We start from the raw sequence: 19,673 nt of genomic DNA on the forward strand, positions 1-19,673 counted from the left end.
TTTTTAAACAACAGCAGATAAGTGTTCACACGTGGCTAACCAGTGAGGAGCTGAGGACTTGTTGAAAATTGAGAAAGACCTGAAGTGTTAACAGTGTTTTGTGAAGTTCAGGAGTCATTTGGTCAGCTTCAAAATCTGGAGGGAGCAATCATCATTTCTACCTCGCAAGAAAGGCATGTTTAATATTTCATAACAAATCCAACAACAAATACTGATTCTGAATAAAAGTGCAATAACTTATTGTACTTTAATCACACCCAAAACATAACACAAGCATAAGTAAATTCATACGCTCATTTCAAAAGACAGCTTAGAGCCACAAAAACTTGAAAACACCTTTTGAATGAGATTTACATATCTAGATGATGTTGGAAATACAAAGGTACTCAAATACTTGATAAATTGTTTCACCAAAAAAAAAAAAGAGTCCTTCAACATGTCAATCCATTTTGCATGCACCAAAAATGTACATGCACAAATATTTCTTATATAATTACTCCTATATTGATTACCTGACTTCAGTAGTATTAGAAAATGAGAGGGAAAAAAGATGACAGCATTTGGGAGTCATTTGTACACAGATTATTTGTGTCGAGCTAATCTTGCGTTAAAATACTTGTGTAACTGTGGGGACACTGAAGTACAGCTGTGGCTGTAGATGGAAGGAGCTGTAAGATGAATGAAACACAAACAGAGCAGAGTGAGGATGGTAAACATTGTGTGAACCTAAGCTACTGAATGCCAATGTGTGTGTGTGTGTGTGTGTGTGTGTGTGTGTGAAACAGTGGACACAAACCCAAAGACAGGCGGTCCTGTCTGTCTGTCCTGACACACAATACTACTGCCTCCACTGGGCTCAGTGTTAATTAAAAGGCCTTCTGGGTTGGCGATGTGGCTGCAGCTCTGGACCAGTCCACGCAGTGAATGTGAGCAAAGACGCTGCATAGTGTGTGTGTGTGTGTGTGTGTGTGTGTGTGTGTGTGTGTGTGTGTGTGTAAAGATGGGTGATGGGGGGGGGGATCTTTGAAAGCAGAGCCATGACAGCTGAGAGGGAAGCATGTGTGAGGCATGTTTGTTTTGCATTTAGCCCCTAAGCGCAGCTGTGTGCACTGTCCTTTTCCCAGAACACCGGAACACAGCAGACGCCCTCACGGCTCGCCCTCCGTCCAACCCCTCAGCAAGAGCCAAGGGGGCCCCATGTCCACATTTCCAAGGAGATCCGCTCAGTTTTGAGATATGTTCTGTATAGTCAGGATTATGTCCTGCAGATGCCTTAGATTGAGACCAGAGTCAAACTGGTTGTGATTTTAGATGGTCTTCTCTGCCGACAGGTTACAGCCGGCACTTCACGTCTCCTACCTGCCTGGAAGGACTGTGAATGTGCTTCCACTTAGGCGATTATCAATGGTTGCTGTGCCTGAAAGTGAACTACGAGGTATCAAGTTCACTTCCTCCTGCTGTAGGCCTTGCAAACAAAAGAACTCGCATCTGCTATTTTGGTGACTAGAGGAAGCAGTCAGGCTCTGTCTCCTCCCCACAGAGGAACTCAGATAGAAGTACAGAGTGAGCAAACTCTAAAGAAGAGCTGAAGATTCCTCGCAGCAGGTCAGGTTTCAAACACACACACCATCACATCTGAAACCCCTTGGTTTTTAGTACTAGCATAACCACGTTCCTACACCCTCACATTTAGGGTCCAGTACCAAACTCTGCTTGTTTTAAGGTCTGAATTACATTCATACTGCTTCTGATGATTGATGGTATATCAGTGGGTTCCAAATTTAGAGTCAGATGGTACCAAAGAGCCCATGCAACATGTTCAAACCCCAACACACTCTGGCAAGCAAGTCTGGTGACACTTCTCAAAACTTGACGAAGAAACGCTCAGTATCTGAAATGTAAAACGAGTTGTGGCAGGACGAGCAACCTGAGGAAACACTTGGTCAAATGACCGAAATGACATTTTTGTTATTCGCTATAGAGTACAAGTGATGGAAAGTTTAACGAATGAATTCCAGATAAAGGCACTTGTTCTGGTCAGAATAAGAATGGATACCTAACCCACTCACACTAGCAATTCTAGATTTACCGGTTTGTGCACATATCACACTTCACTTTATTATATTTAGCCCAGAACCAAGACAGAACATCAACCATTTTTGTTTGGCACAAAGCCACAAAGTAGCTTTGCACTGGATGAACCAGCTGATATTGGGATGCACACTTGCGTGCATTTACAAGTACTTTTGTCAAAGATGACCCAGTAAATCTGGACTGCTTGGGTGCAGCATGGTTTCCTTCTTTGCCACGTTGATGATCCGCATCACTGGTTGTACTTGAGCTGCATGAATCTGGTGCCTCTCTCACTGAAACACCTTCATCCATCATCATTAAGAGATGTGTCACATATGTGATGAACAGGAATATGGGCGTATTCTGGTCAAAGGGAACCACAAATGAAGTTTTGAGTGTCACATGTGTCACTGTAGCCTAATGAGATGATGATGCTGGATGCATCTTTGAAAGTATCAGGTTGACAACTTCTTTTAAAGGGATGTTTAACCCCCCCCCCCTTTATTTTACAACATAAAAAACATCGCATCAGTGACGTTTTCCGAGGCTTCAGGACATTCGGATTATTTCAGATATACAGTATGAAGACATTTCATGGTTTTATTATATATTTTTTTTATTTTTGGAATTTGGTCTCCATTCGCTTAAGTTGTTTGGGAGGTAACTGCTATAACATTGGCTATCAAACTCCAGCAGCACATTGTAGACTAAATAAACTGAAGTTCCATCGGCATGAGGATGAGTAGACGACGACTGAATTTTCATTTCTGGCTGAATTATCACTTTAACCAAAAAGGAAATATTATAACATTCAATGCTGCCTCACAACCATTGATAATTGAATACATCCAATAGTGAGTTTTTGTCCAAAAAAAAAATTACTGAACATTTTCTAAACGCACCAATGATTTCCTCTTTGGTTCGTAAGGTGGCTGCAGCTGTGTTCCCTCTTATGTCTGGCAGTTTGACTGACTAGTAGGCACTTGTAGGGGACACGGTTGCTGGCTTGGCTCGGTTAGATGCTGATGCAGTCGTCCTTCTGCGCCCCCTTCATGATCAAAAACTACTTCTTGCCCCGTCCGTTCTGCTCAATGGCCACCAGCCAGAGAGTGGATGTTTCTAACTGCATTTAATCTGTTTGAATGTTAAATGCTGGAGCTGAACTAGTTATTGAAATAAACGATTATTTTAAATTCTGTGTTGAAGTTTCTTCATAAGACTGGATCTGTAGTCGCACCATAGAGTGACTACAGTGTTCTGCTGTTAAAGATTGTTTGATACACAGCTTGTAGTATCTAAATTGGAATTTCAGAAATTTCAGATTTTGAATTTTAATTTTGATGAACTAGTTTTAATCAGATCCAGCAAAAAATGGTCTACAGAAAAGAAAAAAAAGACACTCAAAATTTAAATAACAAAGTAAGAATAAAACAGCACCTGAACTACAATGACACTGAAAGCACTGTACAAACAGAATTTCCTGTATTTTAGTAAATAAGTGCATGAATTTGAAATAATTAAACCTTTACTAATGGTTGTTGTTTTTTTTGCCTATCGTCAGTCTGACGCTGTAACAGTAATGCATCACTTAGATGCTTTCTCGCTTCCAGAGGCGATGTATCTTTCCAACATTTCCAACACATTTTCATCTGCATATTTATTTTATTGCAACCTTGGTGAAGGTAGTCATTGTTGTAGTTTAAGGTTTTAGTGCCTCCTCACCCCATGCTGGGCTGGCTTAGTCCTCTCTGGGGATCTAGGAGGTCCCCCATTCAGCAGGAATCAACACATCATGTGGCCCAAGATATGGCTGCACTGTGCTCTTTGGCTTTCATACGCAAAGCGGCGATACTGGATGACTTGCGGTCAGGGTCCATGTTGAGATCGTATGTATTGATGCCCGTAGCCATGCCGGGAGATCCTCCAAACAGGCTGCCCATGTGAGCTTGTCCCACATGGCCTCCGGGGCTCGGTACGCCCAGAAAATCAGACACCCCGCTGGCAGAGTGGGGATGAGGGGTCATACAGGGGGTGACAGTGTCGCAGGACACAACGCAGCCTGGCACAGGTGATGCTGCACTGCTGCCACCAATCCAGGAGGGGTTCTGTATCTGGAAGGATGACAGGTAAACTGTTAGAGGGTGATGGAGCCGCGGTGATAATTCTCCTGGATGCTCTCCTATTATTCAGCTTGGTGGACAATTGAAGGAATCTTGAAAGAAAAAAAAAAAACGATTCTGGTCCACAAAAACTTAATGATTAATGCTCATCCTCCCCAGTCAGACTTAAATATAGACCTTTCCTCTTCTGTGGGTGCATTAGGGAGCTGAGACCCTCAAAGCCCTGCTGACAGCTAGTTAGCTTGGCACAATGAGTGAAAGTGGGTGGGAAGTGTTAGCATTGGATATTTAAATCTTCTTTGTAATGAGCTGAAGAAGTTTTTGATCTGCAAACTCAAACGAGCAAGATCCTTTTGCAAACATAAATATGAAGGAATCAGACGGATTAGGTTTTGTGGTACCTGCGCGTAACTCTCGGGGCGGGTGAGCAGAGGCAGCTCGTAGGCCGTGGAGAAGTGTGTCCGGACCTGCTGCATCTGACCAAAACGCTCTCTCTTTCTCCATTTTGCTCTACGGTTCTGGAACCACACCTGCAGGGGGAACACGTCTTCATTTCAGTGACTTTATCTGACAGTTTTATCCATCACAGTCTGGAGTCAAAGTGAGGTTTAGGAGTTAAATACGACAACTTTCCCCTCTCGTGGTACTGACACAAATCTCAGTGTTCCATAGCACCATGCAAAGAGGCTGAAGCTCAAACTAATAGCTGCACCGCTTTTTAACCTTCAACGTGAACCTGCACACATGCCGCAGTCATATAGAGGCAACTTTGTGTTGGTTAAAGAGAAAGAATAAACAAGAGGGAAGATTGCACAGGAAACAAGCGGAAGAAAGAATGGATGTAAACAGTGTGCAGTAAATGTAAACAGATCCCGTCCACTTCACCTTTGCTTATTTGCACGCTGACAAACCCATGGTGCTTAATGTTTCTGTAACCGCCATTGACGTTTGGACCCGAAACTGTGTATTGAAAGCATCAATGTGTTTGAATTTCTATCACACGAGGTGAAAGTCATCTAAACACGTTGTTCTTGAACATGTTCTACAGCTGGTGCGCTTCACCTCATCTCCATGACTGTTACTCCATGACTGCATCGCTTATCTCATCAATTTATCAGGGTAAAGTTTTCTCCTTTTGGCTGGTTCCTACTCTGCTTTCTTATATTTCTTGTGTCTGCTCTATCCGCGATGCATTTTGCTATAAATCTAAAGAGGCAATAAGGGAAATTGAAAAGCGAGATGGGATTATAACAGAGGTTTGTTTGCATTTTTCCTTTTTAATTTCCTGAAGCCTAAAGCTCCTGGCTTTGAGATGCTGTCGCTTCCTAAATTAAAGGAGCACACAGACCAGGGGACATAATCCTTCTGCCCTTGATGTTTTCATATATCTTCCTCTGTGCTGTCCCAGGATCTTACCAGAGCGCAGTGAACTACTTCATCACAATTAAACATTAAATATATTTGCAAGGTGTCTTTACGTCCTGCTATACAGAGTCACCCACTGCCGCACTGCTCTCATCTGCTCAATCTTTGGTGCAGAGTCTGTTGGCTATTATACAGGGAGAACATATTTTCACGTTGCACACACTGCATCGTGACAGTAATTGGTAAAGATCTTGACAGCTTAAGTAGCTGGTGGACTTTCAATGAGGCTTTATTTATGTTACAGCCCAGGAGAGAGAGAGCAGAGAAACGCCAAACTGGCCCCAGCAGGAGAGCTGTATAGGACTGAAAACACTTTGAAGTGAGAGAGCAGCTCTGAGGATTGATAACCCGCCTCTGCTGTCACTCATGTCAGCTTCCAAAGTAAAGTCAAAAGAAATCTGAGGCTGAGTCTGGCTTCGGTTTTCCAACACCCCCAAAGCAGCAATAACGTGACGGAAACACTTGGGACCAGTGTTTTTGTTCATTAAATGTAAGTTTGTTCTATTTTTCCCTCAAATCCTCTGCCATATTATTCTTATTTCCCTTGACAATTAAAGGAAAGTCCGGGGCAATAGAGGCTGATTTGCGCTGTTCTAATTGCATATCCTTTATGAATTTGCTGAATTAAAAATACATACTTTAAATAAAAATGTTTATCCATCATATTTTTTGAAAGCAAGCTTTTATATTTGCCTAAAAGCAGCTCCTCGTAATATCTAACAGACAAATAAAATGGAACCTCCAACAGTTTCTTTAAATCAACAATCAATTTTAATCAACATCTAAATTTGTCACATTTTTTCCTCAAGATAGTCTTCATCATAATTGTTTTTTTACATTTCTACACACAAGGATGAATTCTCCCTCTGATTTTTTTCCCCTCCTTTACTGTTTGGGTCTATAAACTCATAGGACACCTGTGTTTTCATGCTGAACTCCACATGTCACATGGCAGCTCATCTCAGACCGCTCCAGACTCACAGAATTTGAGAGACATGATGTTGTTGAAACCCCCTGACCTTTGACCCTTGACCTTTCCTTGTATCACCAGTGCGTATGACTCAGATGTGAACTAACTTTTCTCCCTTTCAAAGCCTGAGACAGAAAAAGCAAACAACTCCTAACTATTTAAATTGAAAGCACCATGTTTTTTTGTGTTAGTAACACGAGACAGTGATGCCCTCTGTAGATATATACGCCAATTAAAAGCTTCTTTTGCATTATTCAAACAACCCCTTTTTTTTCTCCACATCCACCATAACGGTTCTCACTTGAGACGCTGAATTCATCAGCTGTGAGTCTTTTTTGCGTGTGAACGAGCCAAGCCGAGCCGAGCCGAGCACAGAGCCCTGTTCTGTGACTGACAAGGCATCTCCAGCCTTTTATCTTTTTAACCTGAGTGTTTAAGAGGGCCGCTGGGAGAGCTGAGGGCCGTAAAGCTGCAGCCGTCTCGGAGAGTCGGGTCTGTGATAGTGCGAGCCACAGAACTAAGCAGCATACCTTCAGAGCCTTGGGGCTGAGTTATGACCCGGCGGCTGCACACACACTTCCTGTGTTTCACCCATCCAGCCAGTTATAACAAAGATTGACTGGCACACAGCTAACATGGAGCCAGTATACACACACACACACACACACACACACACACACACACACACACACACACACACACACATACACACACACGCACATTTTGCATCAGTTTTAACAAAACTTGGAGTTTTCTTGTGACAAAAAATTATCCAGAAGTCAGATGGAGCTTTAAATATGTGTCATATTTAGATCTATCTAAAACCTAAATATGAGTGCGTGTTTTACTCACGACTCATGGGAAGAGTTTCACACCTACACTGGAGACCACAGCAGGGACACATTCTTGTCTGAACAGGATGTTAATGAAAGAAAAACACAGAGAATCCAGGGGCTTTAATACACACACACACACACACACACACACACACACACACACACACACACACACACACACACACACACACAAACACAGGGTCCCTTTCTGTTCAAAAGTGTTGGAAAGAATCATAGCAGTTGCGACCAGATTGTATGCAAATCGAGCCAAAAGATCCCTGGAAGCGTTTCAGTCTGCGGGGATCTGTAGGCCTCAAGCTTGACTAATACCAGCCCAACTCTGCTCAAACACTCAGGAAACCAAACAGCCCTGGGACAAAAAAAAGTGCCACTGATGACGATTTCATGGAAATACAGCGGAATCTTGCACGTTTCGTATGTTGATGAAAGTCTGCCCTCCAAAAACTGAACATATGAGGCCCAGGCAGCTTGAAGCTCAGACCCCCCACTCCCCCCCACCTCAGGCCCCCTGGCCTCTGTTGGCTCCCACCTTCCCCTACTCCCACGTTACCAGATAAATCTCGCATGTTTTTCAGTGAGTGACGTTATCTCTGCGGGGCTGCAGATGTTGAAGGACCAATGTGTTGCTCTGCTGTAGTGAAGAGGGTTTTTTTTTTTTGGCTTCATGCTAAGACAGACATGTTTTCTATAATATTACTTCTACAAGTCTACAAGAACTCCAGTTGTCTAAATGAGAAATGACATGTTTCTGTATACTTTCTAGATCTTCCTCTGTGTATTTGTCTCCTGTTTTACCTGCACTCGCGCTTCTGTCAGGTCGGTCCGTAGTGCCAGCTGCTCACGGGCGTAAACATCAGGGTAGTGTGTTTTCTGAAAAACCTTCTCCAGCTCCTCCAGCTGGTAGCTAGTGAAGGTGGTGCGATTGCGTCTCTTCTTGCCCTTGTTGCTCTCGCCGCCATCAGCCTTGTCCAGAGGGTTGGCTAAGTCAGTGCCCGGCGTCCTATCGGAGGCCGCCTTGACACCCTGATCCTTCACAGCCAGGTAGCTGGTGTCCATTCCTGGGTGGTCGGAGACGGGCGTCAAGTCAGAGTCAGTCAGAGTTGAACTTTCTTTACCTGGAGGGCAGGAAGGAGATGAAACAAGATTAAAATGTTATAATGATCTATTTGGATTAAAACACTCAAAGCTTGTGTGTTCACCTCTGAATGAAGATGAAGGGATCAAGGTCGTAAGAGGATGAAGAGCAAGAAGGAGTGCTGTGTTGGATTTTGAAAGGCTCATCTACACTTTCCAGTAGATACGGTGTAAAATATACCAAGACAGACATGCATTTAATGCTCTACTTTTATTGCAGATTGATGTGGAAATGTTGTCAGCAATACAAAGTTAGATTTAATGTTAATGCTCGAAATAAATATGACAGTACATTGGCCTTTCTAGAATTTATAGGATTGCTCTGTGTACTTTCCAGTGACTGAATGTTTTTCTACATATGTTACATTCATACATGATACACATACATGAGTTTTTGATTTCTTTTTTATGAGCTATGTGCTTCTGTAAAGCAGCGTGTGACTTCTGTTTGAAAAGTGCTGAAACTGGCTCTCTGTAGCACTGCAATTCATAAAATGTTAAGACATTGAAGTGATTGCAGTATCAGAGTGGAAAATTTCAAATGTACCACCACTGGCAACTATAAAATGTTTTCTTTGAGTGACTCTGGCTACCAAACTTGATTTGGCAACACGATTTATCAACATAGTGTGAGGATGTTGAGAGAGAGTCATAAAATCTGTTGTTGCAGTATTAGGTGTGTGTGTGTGTGTGTGTGTGTGTGTGTGTGTGTGTGTGTGTTGTGTGTTGTGTGTGTGTGTGTGTGTTGATTTGTTTATTGGTCCATGTGTAATGGATGAAGGATGACCTGGATCACTTACAGGATCCAGTCGTAGATCATTCTATGATGTGTTGGAGGACAAACACTTTGGCTATAATTTGAGTCTGAACTGAAGGTTGTACTTTTCTACGTTCTAAGAGTTATGCATTTGTTTTTTTTTCTACGTTCTCCTACCGTCAGCAGCAGTTATGACTCACGGAGCTGCAGAGTCACCTGAAAGTTTATTTCTAGCAGCAACTAAAGACCCTAACTGTCATCTAATCTCATGATAAACCGTCAATACGCTTCTCATTGAGCCATATATGACTGCCCTGCTTGGACTGCTCTCTTTGGCTCAGTCTGGTGGCGGCTCATTGCGCTGCACCTCCTTCCTGCCCTGCAACACCATCTGAGGTGAAGTTATTTCCAGTAATCAGGACGTCTCTGCTCATCTGCTCATCCAGAGACTCGTCGAATTAGAACCTGGAGGTGTTTGGGCTCATGTGAGCTCCTCATGAAATTTTCAAGAGCTCACAAATCCACTGACCTTCATTCCTCAGTCGTGGAACGGGAACCTGTGCTTACTGACAAGAGTCTTACTGACGATCTTCTTCTTTTTTTGTTTTGTTTTTGGCAGTATCACCAGGTGCAAAGACCTTTGTTTTGTGGACAGGAGTATTTGAAAAGATGAGACGCAGTGTGATGATAGTGTGTGTGTGTGTGTGTGTGTGTGTGTGTTGGGTAAAATGATAGCAGGAGTGTAAATCCTGCTTTGAATGACACCAAGAGTTAGTATGACGGTTCAGGACACAATATTTTTGGAAAATTATTTTTTCCAATGTAACACGGTGGGTAATCAACATCAAGCTAGCCTGGATGTAGCAGACACACCTCACTTCCGTGCTATTTTCCTCTAAAGGTGTGTGCATGACGGCTCTGTGTCACGTGGGGCAGCTGTAATGATTTTAATTCACTTATTTCTGCGTTTTGCTGATTTGTTTCACGACAACGAACTCAAATTGCAATCCTGCTACTTAAGGATGAAAAAACAATACTTTTTTTTTTTTAGCAATGTTTTGTTTTAATGATTGCTACATAAACTGTATTTTGATATTTGCCAATATTGGCTTTGTTGACAACAATTGACAAAGTAGGATGACATTCACAGCTGGCAGCTGCCAACCTGCTGGGAAAGGTTAGAATAAATGTGCAGGATTGACTTAAGAACTTTGGTGAGAAAGCACTAAAACACTTTAAAATACTTAAGTTATATTTTTTTGTTTCCCAGGCACAAAAGGGGAGCTAAAACTTATAAAATCAGCTAAATTATTATTTTAAACATCTCTATCAATATCGGCCCAGAATTTGTCAATTGGTACATGTCTAATTTTAATAGTGTTAATAAACAGGAACTGATATTTTGTATGTTTCTTGGGGGAAGATGCCAACACAATACTTTTCCATATCTTAGTTAAAGAAGAATGAATGTATTTCTTATTACAAATCTCATTTTACGTAATAAGCCCAAGGTTCCCGAGAGGACGTTGCCTGGTTTACTTCGACCTCATACCACGCAGACAGAGTTTCAAAGCAAAGCTTTCATACGCATGTAATTCAGCCAATTTGGATGGCAGGACTCTCACTGGGGGTCTAACGGCCACAACATTGCATGGATGTCCATGACTAACACATCCTGTTCAGCCTGAAGGGAACAAATGTGTTTTATCCCAGCATAAATACTCTCTAGTTATTTCATCATTTTTCCCTCGCCCACCGGCACCCGCAGTCCCCACAAGGCCAGAGCTGTCAGCCTGTTTGAAATAAGAGGCCCTTGCTTATAAAAGCCTCTTGTTTATGTTTCATGCCATCATTCATGTTTTTTGTCAAGAGACGGATATTGTGACAGTCTCCCTCTTGTTGCCCGTGCGATCCTCTGCAGCGCTGCCCAAGGTGAACAGCAGTGAGACCCCCTGGAGGGAGGGCCGCAAGTATGAGGAGCAGCATAGAGGAGGGGAAACATGCAACAAGGAAACCTCAGAACAAAACAATCATTTCATCTTCAGCTTGCACCTGCACCTCATCGCCTCAACACAGGAAGGACCTAGTAATAAATCCAGCAAATTTTTACCCCCAAACTCTTTTTTTTTCTACGGAAATATGAAACAAAGAAAGTTTTGAGTCGTACAGAAGACATTCAGCAAATAGTTAATTAAAGACAAGTGCTTCAAAAATCCTCTTCAAATGTCGTGTGAATAATTTCACCTGACAGTAAACATAACCACACCTCCACCGAAGCTATCAGAGTTAATAGGGATGCACGTTCAGACCAGCACATCATCGGTATCAGCAGTTATTGGTCAGTCACCCAGCTCTCCTCAAGTCTTCTCTCCTTTTTGCTCATCGTCTATTGTTAAATATGTATGTTTTAGGGGTTTGTCCAAATGTATTTGAATGAAAGAAAACTACACTTGTTTTTCAAATCCACAATGTCAAAAAGCACAAAATGTAAATATCACATCAACATAATTGAATACAGGCACTATAATAGTGATTGGTAAATAGCAGTTATCAGCCTTATCGGGTGTAAATTATCAGCCTATCAGCAAAAACAAAAAACAAAACAAAAAGAAACCGATATCCTGCATCCCTGAAGTCAATGTAAAACTTTCACTGTTCAACATCTTCACGACCAACACCAGGATGACGTCCTGGGTCAGACTTTCAGCGTGGGCAGCCATTAATTCACAGTTAAAAACAAGGGGCCAACATCAAAGTGTAATTTAACTGCTTGTAAAGCGACGGGCTACCTTCTCTGCCTCTTTATAGCCTCGGATGACTTGGGTCAGCTCCCTGTGTTAAGAGGAAACACTATAAATTACACACCACACGGCGACTGAGAAAGATTAACAACATGTTAGTTAAACTGAGAAAAGGAATCCCAAACAGAGGGAATAGTGAAGAGAGAGAGGAGGTGAAGGAAGCGTTCACTCTAAGTATTCATTGATTTGTCTTACGAGGGTTTGTTTTCATGTCTTAAAAGAAGGATTGGGATGTAACATGGAGCTTTGGACAGTAGATACGTCCTAAGTCTTTCTTGGCTGTAAGAGGAAGAGGCAGGCGAATACTGAAGCCTGATGCTGAGTGAACTGGACAACCGAGCCCAGGCACGATGAGGTATTTGCAGCGTTACTGTGTGTGTTGTGGCACAAAGGGACCAGCAGCTCTTTGTCTTGCACAATAAACAAAGCAACGCCAATAAGAGAGTTTCTCATTATTTAAACCTCTTTTGGAGTTGTGAGAGTTTTGGGGCAAATAGTCCGGTTAAAGAAAAACATTTTGAGATCTCCTTTATGTGCACCCGTAACAGAGAATCAGCAAACACCAGCTCAATAGTATTCTCTCAAACACTGTTTTGTGACCATGTGACATTCACTTTGAAATTCAACTCTGCTGACTGAGCAGTGAGATGATCTATCTCAGCAGGCTGTGTAAAATTTACACTGTGAAAAAAAAGACCCATAAAGCCCGAGACTGATAAATCACCTCTCAAGCACTCTTTTTTTTTCGCTTCCCTCCCTCGTCTCCTCACACTCTTGGCCCCTCCCACCAGCCCTCTTCCAAATGTTGGAGCACAACTGATCTTCCCTCATCTCGTGTTTTTGTTGTCTGATTGAAAGAGAACATTCCATGCGAGTGGGGAAAAGTTGGTGGAGTGAATTCTTGTTTGCACGCATGAAAAATACTTTGCTGGGAAATTCACTCAGCAACATCACTTTCTTCTGCGACTGAAAATCTGATTATTCACAAATGTAACCAATTTTAACCAGGCGACATCCAGGAGAAAAAAAACTCCACAACCGATGCAAACGCTTGGGTTTCAACATGCTTCCTTATGCAAAACAGGTCTGTTAGTTTCATCAGCGTGAATACGATAGGATGAGCATCTAATCTGGCAAAAAAAAAATACAAAGTTTAATGACCAATAAAATCTAACCAAGTCATCTTTGTCCCCAGGCCTCTGAAGATACCAAGACTAAGGTTTTAAAACCTTGAGATAAACCTCTTTCGGTAAAATATTTACAGGCAATGAATCCCGAAACAACAACAACAACAACAACAACAACAAATACAAGGAAATATAAGTGTTGCTGAAGATTGAGAGGAGAAAATGAGGTAAAAATAAGTTTAAAAACAACAACAACCTGTGTGTTCTGCAGTTGTTTGATATTCACTGAGCACAAAGACACAGTTTGATTGTTTTCTGCCCGCGGAGGGAAAGTTTCTCCGTGGTCGAGATCAACGCTCGTGCTCACGCAGCAATACACAACTTACAGCAGAGTGTAAGTGAAGAATAATCAAACCTCCAGAAAGCCAAAACATAGACTGAAGTTAGGAATATTGTCAAGGTTTTTCTTTCAATAAGGGAGAATGCAACTGAAAGTGTTTCAGTAAAAATATGATAAGACACAAATTTTGCGCAGGAGGATCTTTGTCTATTATTCATGTTTTTATTATATTTACAATTAGATTTGCTTCTAAATTATTGTCTCTTACAAAATTATTTCTGGGACTGTTGTTGATCAGGGAATCTACACAACTGACTGTACATTATTATACCTTGAGGAACCTTGAAGGGCCTATTGTTGAGGATGTAATTATATCATTTAAAAGATCATTATTGATCAGACGAATTCGACTGCGTGCACTGGATGAAGACTTCTCCTCACGATGCCGTCGTAAACCTACTCTGCAGACTTGTTTGGTTTTCAGTGGAGCGACAGAGACCAGAGGAAGTCCTGCGCTGCTTTCTGCCCTGCTGCTCTCACTCGCCCATGCAAACTGAGCCTAATGTAAATTGCCCTGCCAAACTTTAAGCTAAATGGTAAAATGATCCTGAGTCCTTGTCACCTCCACTCATGTCACTGACTTGCTGAAGTGTGTCTCAGTTGTCTGGGCTTCATGGCTGGTTCCCATTACTCGCTGCTCCGACCAATCAGTTCATTCATCCAGGCCATTACCGGAGGCTGACATGTTGCGTTCAAGACGGCGAGGGGACAGAGAGGCAGGAGAACAAATCTTGGAGCGGTCTCACCTGAATGTGATCCTGCTGGATGAACGTTCCCACAACATTTACAAGAAGTTCTAATGATGTCAAAGAAAAAGTTTAATCTGGCATTTAGAACGTTCTAAAGTTCTCATACAGTTAAACGTTCACTGGGACAGTCGGTTTCAACATTCTGAGGAGATTTTGGGGACGTTGAATGTTTGATAATGTCTATAATTTCTTGCCTAAACAAACACTTTCAGGATAGTTTCATGCAAGTTTATCTTGTGCTTACTTAAGGACCAACTTAAAAAACTGACCACCTAAAATGTAATTACATACATTATTCTCAGAACATTTTCAAGACACAAAACCTGCTAGCTGAGTAACTTGCTACTGCTACTGCATGGCAAAATACAGCAAAACTGAATCCAGTTCACTCTTCACCTAAAAATAAAAGAGTTGATCAGCAATGGGCTGCAGCTTTTCCCTCTGCAATATCATGCAAAGATGATCATTTCTGTTCATTCATTAAAATCCGACTAGACGCTCCTGATCACACCTATCAGTCGATACTTTATGTCACATGTCAAACTGGACTCCACATGTTACAAAGCTTTGACATTATAGGCTCTCAAATGGATTTTCTCTGGTTTTTGCATGCGGGGGAACTCCCCCGCCTCCCCAAACAGATGAGGCGGGGGAGTCAAGCAGAAGGTCAGCAGTGGACACATCAAACGAGGAAGCCAGTCGTCTCTGGAGGATCACAAAGACCTGGAGGTGGCTGCATCAGGACCGTCTGATTGAAGACGATCCATTTGTATATTTTAGCACCGTTTGACAGCCAGTCTGACATTTCAGCACCTTCACTAATGGAAAGTAATTTACTTTTCTTTTCTTTTTTTACACTTTCTATTTTTTACCTTCACAATACGATCAGCTTGTAAAATCAGTTGTGGTGCTATATGAGCAGTACATATAAAAGTATAACATATCCATAATTAAGAACAATTAAAGTGATTTATTTTTACTTTTACTTCAATAAAACTCCAAATGCAAGACCTTTACACACCATGAAATTGTTTTATTGATTTATTTTAAACTAACTAAAATAAATCAAGATTTTTTTTCCCCCCACTGTCTTCTTTATGTCATGTTTTGTATGTTGTTGTTTTTTTTTTATTGTTCGACTGTAATTGTTGGTGTTGTTGACATCTGTTGTTGCTTTTAAAAACACATTTTCCTTCAGGTTGAGTCAGCTGTCAGCTCTCAGCGCCCCAAGAGATTTGAAGTATAACTACATGATTGGTCATGTGCTGAGTGGAGAGTGTGTTTGTAGTCACTCTAATGTATATGAATGTTTTCTGTCAGCCAGAAATATCTCAGTCATGCAGCAGGCGGCTGTGAGAGCGCAATCACATCACCTTGAACTGAACTGATCCGTCTAATACAACAACAATCGCCTTCTTGCAATTAAAAACAGCAGTCGATGGTGTGAATTAAGAGGAATTTATCATTTTCTCCTCAGCCAATATTTAGTGCTGCCTTTAATTATTTCCAGTGAGTGAATGATTACGTTCAGAATTTACGCATGGATCTCATTGTACTTTTGTATATTTGTTTTCTTTTCAGAATTAAGTCAGAGATAATAATTTAAAAAAAAAAAAAACCAAAAACCTATTTGTCTTTTTTTTAACCATTCTGAAGGGTTAAAAGAAGATGTATGTGAACGGGGAAATAAAGGCAAACTCGGAGTTTGACATCTGACTCGCATTAACGCCAGAAACTTTTCTTCTCTCTATAGATGTTTTTCCTGCTCTTCACGCTGGATCAGGTCTTTATTTGAGTTTCTTTACTGTTAAAGAAAAGCATCTACTGAACCTGCGTCTTTTACCAAATCGAAAATAATTAAAAGCAAAAAAAAAAAAAAAAAAAAAAAGAAAAGAAGAAGACAAGAAAAAAGAGACGTGATGATGTGTTACTGTCTCAAACACGTTTCTGACCTTCAGCTAGAATGAAAACGCTGTGGACTGGAGCGCTGTTCTTGGGGAAGGAATTGGTTTTCTTTCTTTGACAACACGCTTTTGTATTTATAATTACATAGGATTGTTTCTTCAGTTATTTACAACAGCCAGTAAAACTGAACGTCATCTGGACTCTATCGGATCGATGTCATTGTGAACGTGCAGGCTAGTAAAAACTTATCAGCCATGATGAAATGAAATAAAAGAATCCCGGATGAGCGTTTGGAAAGACTGATCTCAGTTCCTGACTTATTTGGAGCTTAAAGTCCTCTGCTTTTCCCAGAAACTTTCATAACATCCTTCAGCATCTTCAGTAATATTCAATAGTTTGTTCATTTTTCACCTGACGTCATTCAAAGGCCAACAAATGACGCTTTCAATACAAAAATATTTATTATGCTACTCTTATTATTTTATAAAACGTTTTAATGTTTTGGGGGGGATTTTTTTTACCACACATTTTCTATAACTCTAAACATACATTTTTATCATAAAAATATTAATTGTTCAGACAGATTACCCATGTTTAAAAAAAAAATTGAGGAGAAACCCTGATCACATTTTACGCGCTGCGTTGAGACTTTGTGATTTGGTGCAACATTGCGCCAATATTTTGTACGTAAATCACCAAAATAAAATACCTTCAATAGTTTGACAATATAATCCAGCCTAATTTCTTTTAAAAGATTTTATTTATTATTTCATTGTATCAGTTCCATAAACCGACACCAGAGAAATGAGTCTCACAATGAAGAGCCAAATATCTGCGGATCAGTGAATCAAAACGAGTGTTCTGGTTGATTGAATGGAATTAAATATGTGTGTGTGTGTGTGTGTGTGTGTGTGTGTGTGTGTGTGTGTGTGTGTGTGTGTGTGCTCTTGAAGAAAAAAAAACAGCTAAAAAAGAACAACTTTACTCTCATTATCGTTTTAGCAGACAATTACCGTAATGTCTGATAACCTGTTTTCCGGCTCAAAGCTGCTTGGAAGTGTCTTCCTCTCTAACGAGGGTCACCGGTGTGCTTAGCCCCTCATCACCGGGCCATTACAGTAACGTCCCGTCGCATTTAAGCCTAATTGGGGCCAATAAGGCCGAGCAACAACATGAAAATATGATCAGTTTGGAGCTCACTTGTGCCATCTGAAAAGCTGTTAATTCAATTGTGCGACTCAACTCCGATATTAAGGATTGTAATGCAGATTATCACATTAAATGTGCCCTAATTTAATTTTGATGGGCAAAGGGACAATTTGATAGTAGGGAAGATTAAGTCTCGTTTTATCCGCGTTGCGCACAGCCGCGGGCCCACGCCTCGAGGTTTGAGGAGATCCTGGAGGGCAGAGGAGGAAGAGAGCACAACGAACACAACCAAATAATTTAGGATGATTGATGCCTCCACTCAGACCCGCGTACCTGATCAATAAGCGACCGATAGTTTCGATCAGCTCTATCTTCTATCATCCCGATTTTCTGAATCATCCCGGTGACGTTTGCTGCATAAACGCAGCCTGACTGATGCTCTGGTGTTTGCTTGATCTCATCGCTCCATTGGGAGTTTTTCTACGCTCGTCCTGGATGTTTAAGCGTCTCCTCACTCACCATAGCAGGAGATGAGCTCTCCTCCGTTGTGTGCGCCCTCCTGGTGCAGTTTGCCCTCCTCGGGGGGTGTTTTGCAAGAAGACCTCTGCATGAAGAGGTGGAATTTGCTGAAAGTGCCTTGTCCAGCTGCGGCGGCATCCAATGACTGGCACTCCTGCTGGAAGGGGCTCCGGGACTTGTCTCCGTAAGGCTGACCTTTGCTGGGCAGGAAGGCGGTGGGGCTGTATTTGGTGTCAGTGGAGAGGAATGTCCTGAAGTGGTCCGCCTGGTGATCCCTACCTTGCGCTGCAGAGGGACTATAGTATGAATCCATGGATGTCATATCGCTGTATGAAACGCAGGTCTCAGCGTTCATGTCTAAAAAAAGAACGAAGGGCAGAAAAACTTCTCTCTCTCTCTCTCTCTCTCTCTCTCTCTCTCTCTCTCTCTCTCTCTAACTCTAAAAGGGAAGCGCAGACGCCCCCTCCTCTACTTCGTACAGATGAAAATACACACACTCACACGCACGCACACAAACACGCATGAGACCGCAGCTGGGTTTGGTTATAAAACCATTCAGATCTTTTCCAGGAACCTCTGTCGTTGCTCTAAACTCCCTCAGGTTCGAGGATGGTCTCCTGCTTCCAGACCTCTCCCCAACCCGTTAAACTGGTGACATGAAAATGCGGTTATTAGCCGAAAAAGTCTTTAAAAAGTCTTCAATGGGGGCGGAGGGGCTTAACACGTGACATTAATGCAATTTGGATATGAATATAGCCAATGAGCGGCGGCGCTGGAGCGGAGAGGGCACGATTTCATGCTCCATTCGCGATGGTTCATCAGGGGCAAATCATCCATAGTGTCCCGCTAGTCCCCCCGCAGCCCCCCGGGCTTCTGGCTGGATCACACAGACAGACAGACAGACGCTTTTAGGAGATTCAATTATCACTTGAATCCGAGCCACTTGCACCAATTATTTCTAGCATCTGTGAAAGACTTAATTTGTCATCAAATGAATTTAAACCTGCAGATCCGATGAGTTTTTCCTGTCACTTTTTATGACTGTAGAAAACGGAAATATAATTGTGATAAACACACACACACACACACACACACACACACACACACACAATATATACTATATATGTGTATATATACATACATACATATATACATATACATATATATGTATATATGTGTATATATATGTATATGTATATATGTATGTATATATATACATATATATATATATATATATATATATATATATATGAGATAATTTTAGATATTTTAGCAAAAACATAGGCCTAATCTAAAATACGTTGTAAAATGCCGCCATTAAGGCATTAGGGGACTAATACAGTAAACCTGTGGTGCTCAAAAATCATTATTGAATTCTAAGAAAGGAGAGAATTCAACATGCGTTTGTTTATTTCTTCTCTCATTAAATTTTTTTTTTTTTTTTTTGCTGGTGCCGTCTGTTTTGAAAAGTGACGTCACCGCTCTGTATTGAAGTTTTTGGCAGTCTGCTGGTTAATAAATCATACACGAGTGGCTTAAACCGCCCGAGCATCAGGAAGAGCGCTTGTGACTGATATGTTGAGAAAGTCTGTGCTGCAGCAGATTATGTCATCTTATTTGGTTCCAGGGTGTTTTGTGACCAAACTAGTGTATTTTATAACTTTGACCTCATTATTTGCGATAAGAC

General features: G+C 41.5%; 1 protein-coding gene across 1 annotated transcript; it reads right to left on the bottom strand.

Annotated features, from left to right (window-relative positions):
• Window positions 1-3,421: 3,421 nt before the first annotated feature.
• On the bottom strand, window positions 3,422-18,341 carry alx4a (ALX homeobox 4a). Its single transcript, XM_086194457.1, has 4 exons — window positions 17,987-18,341; window positions 8,241-8,560; window positions 4,595-4,723; window positions 3,422-4,184 (listed from the first exon to the last, which is right to left on the bottom strand). Exons 1-4 carry the CDS (start codon window positions 18,339-18,341, stop codon window positions 3,864-3,866), a joined length of 1,125 nt encoding a protein of 374 aa, XP_086050583.1. The 3' UTR covers window positions 3,422-3,863.
• Between the last annotated feature and the right edge of the window lie 1,332 nt (window positions 18,342-19,673).

Source organism: Aulostomus chinensis, chromosome 2 (genome assembly GCF_037954235.1).
Source record: "Aulostomus chinensis isolate RoL2024-O1b breed Wild chromosome 2, RoL_Achi_v1.0, whole genome shotgun sequence".
Classification (NCBI taxonomy): Eukaryota; Metazoa; Chordata; class Actinopteri; order Syngnathiformes; family Aulostomidae; genus Aulostomus; species Aulostomus chinensis.

Coding starts and splice junctions, on each gene's coding strand:
- alx4a (XM_086194457.1), bottom strand. CDS start 18,341: ATGAACGCTGAGACCTGCGTTTCATACAGCGATATGACATCCATGGAT. Junction 8,561..17,986: donor AGAGCTCATCTCCTGCTATG/GTGAGTGAGGAG, acceptor CCTGCCCTCCAG/GTAAAGAAAGTTCAACTCTG. Junction 4,185..4,594: donor GCCCCGAGAGTTACGCGCAG/GTACCACAAAAC, acceptor TCATCCTTCCAG/ATACAGAACCCCTCCTGGAT.